At 41.7% G+C, this 6,733-nt stretch overlaps 1 protein-coding gene across 1 annotated transcript; it reads left to right on the plus strand.

The window, feature by feature from the left end:
* Positions 1-2,125: 2,125 nt before the first annotated feature.
* On the plus strand, positions 2,126-4,426 carry MRPS33 (mitochondrial ribosomal protein S33). Its single transcript, XM_008948434.1, has 2 exons — positions 2,126-2,385; positions 4,164-4,426. The coding sequence occupies exons 1-2, from the start codon at positions 2,171-2,173 to the stop codon at positions 4,267-4,269; spliced, it is 321 nt and encodes a 106-aa protein (XP_008946682.1). The 5' UTR covers positions 2,126-2,170; the 3' UTR covers positions 4,270-4,426.
* The last annotated feature ends 2,307 nt before the right edge of the window (positions 4,427-6,733 follow it).

Genomic DNA, 6,733 nt, shown 5'->3' on the forward strand with positions numbered 1-6,733 from the left:
TTCTGGGAGCAGAGCGTTCTCCTGGCCCGAGCTGCGCGGGGAGGAAGCGCTCCGAGCACTCTAGCAGATGGGGAAGGAAAACCAGCGCAGGCTTTGAGTAGCAGTAGGGAGCGGGGAGCAGGTCTAGAGGCAGCACTGAGCGGTGGGTTTGATTTCGGTGTATGTGTGTTAATTACCAGTAGCTGATCTTGAAAATATCAGCGCTGTAAGTGACAAAAATTGTTCTGGTAGCATCTCACAGAGTCCGGGGTCGCCCTGAAAGGGGCTTTAGATAGCTCTGGTGCTTTGTAGCCTTTCCCTTTGTACCTCAAACATTCTTAGACTGGTAAGGACTGGAGACTGGAGGTCTCCAGCCTTGGCTTCGGCTACGTAGAGGCTGTTAGCGATTCTGAAATGAAAAGCGACTCCCTCAGACCACTGGTTTGCATCATGTAGTAGCTAAAGGCATTTTCATTTTAAAGTTGCAGTTGGAAGAGATTAAGCAAGCTTTGTGTTTGAGTTGAGTATGGGTGCTCTCAGAGTGATGATAAAGAGTTTTGGGGACAATTTGTTGCCTTATCTCTGAATGCAGGAATTCGGGCTGGCTGTTCTGGATGATTTTGTAAACAGATGATGTGGCAGGACTTAGTGGTCATCCCCCCATGTGGTAGACGCGCACGGTGAAGTGCTGCCCTGCGGTCATTTAAGAGCTTCGATCTCCTCACACTAGGCCCGCTGCCTTAACTTGAGGTCTCTGACACTTTGCTTGCCATTTTGATACTTGTTCAATTATTCTGTTTGATTTAGTCTACTTGTATTGTTTTCACACTTTATTTTTTTCCTTCTTCCTTTCTAGTGCTTTGCTAACAAGAGTAAATCAAAGCACAGGGTTGTGCATCGGGTCCTCCAGCGGGCAGATGTACATAAGTGAGGTTATGAATACTTCAAATCTGTGTTATTAAACAACAGGCTCCCTGTTATCATGCTGAAATGGACTTGGCCCTGTCCTGCTGGTTACTCTTGTCCCTTCTCCATGCTCTTTTAATTTTTTATGCTCATCTTCTGGGATCAGCTGTGCAATACTTCTTAAAACAAGAATTTTAAACTTTAACCTAAGTGTAGCACACTTGAATGAACCCCACTTAATTTCTCTGGAGACTTATGTCATCACTTATTCAAAAAGGCACAATACAGTCAACATACAGCTTCAAATACACGATTATAGGATTCTTCTTGTCTGTTACGTTCCATTCTGCAATGAGTAAAGATGCAAAGAAGAAAAAAAATGGGGAGAAGTAGGAAAGCTAAGAGAAAACCCTTCACACTCCTTTAAGAGAGTGAGGATGTTGTCTGTGGTGGTCTAACAGTGATGGTTTTGTCCTCAGAGGATTTCTGTTGCAGAGGTGTCTTTAGGTGGGACATAACTGAAAAAGAATGGGGAACAGGATTTTATTGGAAAACAAAGAATCTACCATAGGGAAATAATTACTTTCCTTTCAAAAAGAACAGGTATCAGGAGAGACTGAAAAGGGGATGGAGAAAAAGCAAGTGGAATTGATCAGGGGAAGGGAGCTGTGATGGGAAAAATCTGTGTGACTTATACAGAGAAACATGACTTATTTATTTTTACAGGTAATGGGCCATTTTTGCTAGATTAACAGTGTTTATACAATGTTTTAAACAGGGTTAGAAATTTTCACGAGAAAAGCTTCCAGATTGCTTCCTCAATATGTTTAAGTGGTGTCTTATCTTGTGCTTGTGTAGAAGTTGGAGGCATTGCAGTGGGCACTATGTTTGGCAGAGTTCATATTGCAATTGCTCCTGTGACTGGAGTTTAGAGGTAGCCTTAAGCAAGCTGAGTGGGATCTGCTAATAAACTAGCCATGAGAAATTGTGGTTCAGTGTAGGTATTTACATAGTTTGTGTTGCTGTCCCTAGCGTCCTAGTTAGGCTGGTAAGGGGACCTGAATTATTGTAGACATTGTATGCAGGGTTATGTGCTCAAAATTAGAGTTATTTCATGCAAGGAATGGATGACTTCAGATGTGTGATCAGTGTATGATGACTTGTTTCATTTGCCTTAATTCTGGGATAGCTTGCAATACTTGGTCATCTGAAGAGTTGTGGCTCTTTTGTGTCTCTTCTTGCAGGAAGGTCGGTCTGTGTGTGTGTGCCCACTCTTCCCTGGGAGATGTCCAACGTTTCCAGTTATGCCCTTCGAATGGCCCGGCTGAGTGCTCAGATATTTGGAGAAGTTGTCAGGCCAACTGACTCAAAATCTATGAAAGTAGTGAAGTTATTCAGTGAGCAGCCTTTGGCCAAGCAGAAGGAGGTCTACAGCTGGTATCCTCCTCACAACACCTACTATGCCCTCATGAAGAAACTCCGTTACTTCGGTCTCTACAGGTAATCTCTGACCTTAGAGGGTGAGAGCAGGACTGGAGATGGGAAAGGGATGGGTGTGAGTTCTGTTACAGGTGTTTTTTTATCAAGGAAAACAGGAACATAGAAGGTGGTTCAGTTCAGAATATGGTGCCTATGGAAATAGCCACTTGATTGTTGTACCGAGGGCAAGGAGAGTAAAATAAGTGACTACTAAGTAACTTTTACCATAATTAGAACCTTTTGTGAGAAAGACTTTTGTGCAGTTATGGGCAACCAATTATGTAAGCAATAGCTCTTGTTTTGGCTTTATAGGGAAGGGAAGGGAAGCGAGCTTTCTTACAGGCAAGAGATGAGTCTGTAGTTCCAAATAGGGTGAATGTGCTACAAAAAGGCAATGTTACCTTACCACTAAAACTGCACTAAGACAGCCTTGCCATGTATGTCTCAATCATTCAACAGCTAATAAGTGAAATTTAGAAGAGAAGGAAAGTCTCTGTGTTAGGCTCAAGGAGCTTTTTAGCCTTTAAAATAAATTAAATTAAGTTAAATGTTGCTTAAATAGCCTTGTTAATTCCAGCTTCATCGAAACGAGTTGTCTAATTTCTAAACTAATTTCCACAGTCTTGAGTAGGGAAAACTGTGCTGCTAAAGAATATCAGCAGGAGTCAAAGGCAGCTCACTAAGCTCAGTCAGGCAGCACTCAAGAAATCCCTTAAAAGTGAGGTTGCTAGCCCTGTAAAGTCAAACCCAATTAATTCTACTGCTAGTATTGCAATACTGGCCATCAGGGATTGCATCCAGGATGCTCTTGGTCTAGGTGGGTGTGCAAACACTTCCTAGAATAGCTGTGTAACACAGAAAGCTTCAAGGACATGATAATGTTCTTTACTCTTTCCTCTCCTAACCTCAAGTTCCTTCTCCAGCTGCCCTGTGTGCAGAGAGCTCGTAGAGGATCAGGTCTGCTGGTCAAAAATACGTAATGAAGAGTCCCAGACTAATAGGGCCTGATAAAAACTCGCAAGTTTTTTGTTTCTTTTTTTAGAAAAGTTGTGTTTAAAGATACCAGTGCAGCAATCTTGGGCCACTTTAGGATGCAGTTACAACTTTTGAAAAATACCTTTGCACTGAAAAAATACAGGCACAGAGATTAAATAAAATTTATCAGACCATTAATGAGGATTCATTGTCTCTGCCAGCCCCTTTCATCCTTACTGTTTTATTCTCCTGTTAAGATTCTACCAGTAGCTGATGCTTTCTTCATAACTCATTCTTAAAGTCACCTGAGAGCAGTGTCATGTACTGTAATTACTGCTCAGTGTGCCCCTGTTTTCTTAGAGGCTAATGACCTGAGCTTAGTATCTAGCACAGAAAGACAATGTGCTGTTGCTAGACTGCTGAGCTAGATGAGAAGGGAGAAATTCTCATTCTTGTCTCTTGCTGATTTTTAGGTTTTACTGCTCATTTGAACACAGCGGATCAATAAATGCAGTGGAAATAACACATCTATATATATATATGCATGCATCATTTATTGCTAGAGAGGGCAACCTTGTTAGTTCTGAAAGTACCAGAGGAAATATTCATGTTATTTAGTCCAAAATTACTGCTAGCAGTAGCGTTGAACGCTTTGCAGTGAGTTTCAGTGTGAACTTCACTGTTAAAAAAAAAAAAGAAAGATTTTTTTAGTAACTTCTTTTTTTTTTTAAAAAGAGTTTTTTATGACCATACAGTTCAAAGAACATTTCACATCTAGGTACTCCAAGAAGTAAACTTTTTTTTTTTCTTTCCTCCCCATCTAGAGATGAGCATCAGGACTTTAAGGAAGAGATGAGGCGATTGAAAAAGCTACGTGGGAAGGAAAAACCAAAGAAGGGGGAAGGAAAAAGAGCTCTCAAGAAGAAATAGTGCCACTTGGACAATACCATGGACTACTGTGGAGAAAAGCTGTAACCCAGGTTTTTCTGTTCCCAGATGGAGAGGGCTTGGCATGTGAGCTGTGTCTGAGGCAGAAGAAACACGCTGTGAAATACTGCAGTCCACCTGGGGAGTGCACATGAGTCTTTCATTTTAGTAAAAACAATAATTAAAAACATAAGTGCTCAGTGTTTTTCTTGCAGACACCTGTAGCTGTTTCAGTTTTTCTGGGTATGGAAAATTGTTTGCTTTTCATTGTCTGTTTTACTTTTTTTGGATTAATATCAACACTGTTTTTCATGTGGCTACAAAAAATGGTTTCTGCTTCTACTGCTGCTTGTTGTCTTGCTTATTATAATGATTTTCACTTCAGGTAGCTTTAGTATGTTTTTGAAGTTGCTGTTAGAATCTGTTGTTTGGTATTTTGCACTGGACAATACTTCACAGTCCATTGCCTACCCACAGCACTCTCATTTTACCCTGAATATTTAGATGTTGCCACAGAAGAAGCTGAAATACAAGGGCTCAAACTCTTTTCCAGTTTGAAACCCTCCCTACTAATTAAATGCAACATTTAAGTTTATTTTGACAAAAGGATTTTTATTTTATTTTGATTGTTTGGAGGACATGTATGAAATATGTCATAAGGTGATGAATAGTTTTACTGGTGTTTCAGTTTTGCTAATATTAATGATAGCACACATCTGCCAGTCCTACCTGTCAGTCCCAGTTGGGGAATAGAAAGTACAGAACCTGGCCATGTGTGCATCTTGCCCGTGTGTGTGTGCCCTGAAACAGCACCTTTTAATTTCCAAACCTTGTAAGCTTAGAGGAACATCCTTGAGGTAGGAAAGGAAAGCTATTAAAAATGTAGGAAGACTGGCGCAGAGAGTGTTTGCTGTTAGCTTGGGGTGTGCTTGATTTTGCTTACAGAGGCATTCTGAAGTAGGGAGCAGCAGAAATCTCCTGACACTTCTACACCAAGCTTGTTCAGATGTAAGGGTCTTTGAAGGGATCTTTTGGATTACTGAAATGGGTGGGTCTACATAAATTTGTAACAGCTCAGTGACTGCATTCCACCACGGTTACTAATCGAAGAGGTGCTGACCGTAGGAAAGGTGTTCCTTGTGAGCTGTGCAGTTATTGCTTTCTGTCTTTTCCACGTGTTACCTGGTTTTCTAAGCTCTAAGAGGAGCTGATTTTAGGAGATGTGCAGTGTTGTGGGAGAAGCACCTGAGATCTTAACACAGTCAACAAAATGCTGTAGAAGTTAGTAAAATACATAACTGCTTTGTACTGTAGTGGTAAGTTTCCCTCTTATTTAAAATAATTTTATTAACTTGCAACTTCTGCTCAAGTCTAAGGTGGCTATGGCATTTTAGTGTGCTCCGTGTTGTCTGTGACTTGTGACCCATCTGGTACCTAAGTATACAGAGCCTGTGGTGGGCCCCCTGTGCATGCAGCCCAAGGGAAGCGGTCTGGTTCTCTGAAATTCCATGAAAGAAGAGCACCATGGAGCCACGTGCAAGGTGAGAGAGGGGAATTGCCTGAGTAGGAAGGTTGCTGCAGCCCGATGCTGTTTCTGGCTATGGCTGTGAGGGGTGAAGTTGCTCAGGTGCTTTCTTTGGTGGAGAGAAAGACCAGTTCTGAACCTCTTCCACAGGATTACTGCAGCAGCTTCGGACAGCTGGTAATAGTAGTTGCAACAGCTTTGTCGGCAAGAACTTTGTGCTTCCAAAATTAAATCAAAGATGAATAAAAATGTTTTCCCTGCAATCTAAGATGAAAAGTCAACAGCATCTTTTTGTTCCCATGGAACACTTAAAGCTTTAATAGTATAAACACACAAGAGAGAGAATGTGTGAGTGCATTAAAAAGTGAATTAAGGTTTTGCTCCAGTACCGTAGCTACGCATGGCCTTAAACTGTGTGTGTGTTGGGAGACCTGCTTATTGTGTGTACATGTAGTGATACATAAAAATACTTGCACAGCACGATTGGCCATAGTTGTGTTTCTGAATCCACATATAGCCTGCTGAAGGGCTGAGCATGTACAGAGCCCAGCAAAGGCAGTGAGTGTTACAGGTACTCTGCAGCTTAGCCTGTCACCGTGCTGGACACAGGTACGGACTCAGCACTGTAATATTAGATAATTAGGCATGAGGGGATCGGATCTGTTCTTCCTTGTCTACTCCAAGCCACCTAGCTATTTATGGATTTTGAGAAGCTCCTGTGATGAACAGGAAAGCAGAAAGCTTGTTTGTCTGCAACCTGCCATAGCAAACCAGCTCTCCAATCAAAGCATCACCCTGGGAACATACCTGGGGAAGGTACTTAGAGCAGCAGCAGTGAATCACAGCATCTAGACAAATTGGAAGTCAGTCCTGAAACATCACGTCAGGTATTAATGCAGTGTGTGTAGGAGGGGAAGGAGAGTTTCAGCCATATTCTGAGGG

Source organism: Merops nubicus, unplaced genomic scaffold (assembly GCF_000691845.1).
Source record: "Merops nubicus isolate BGI_N331 unplaced genomic scaffold, ASM69184v1 scaffold51209, whole genome shotgun sequence".
NCBI lineage: Eukaryota > Metazoa > Chordata > Aves > Coraciiformes > Meropidae > Merops > Merops nubicus.

What these genes read in the sequence shown, in the direction of transcription:
- MRPS33 (XM_008948434.1), top strand. Translation starts at nt 2,171, where the DNA reads ATGTCCAACGTTTCCAGTTATGCCCTTCGAATGGCCCGGCTGAGTGCT. An exon ending in CGTTACTTCGGTCTCTACAG is followed by an intron (nt 2,386 to 4,163) that starts GTAATCTCTGAC and finishes CTCCCCATCTAG; the next exon opens with AGATGAGCATCAGGACTTTA.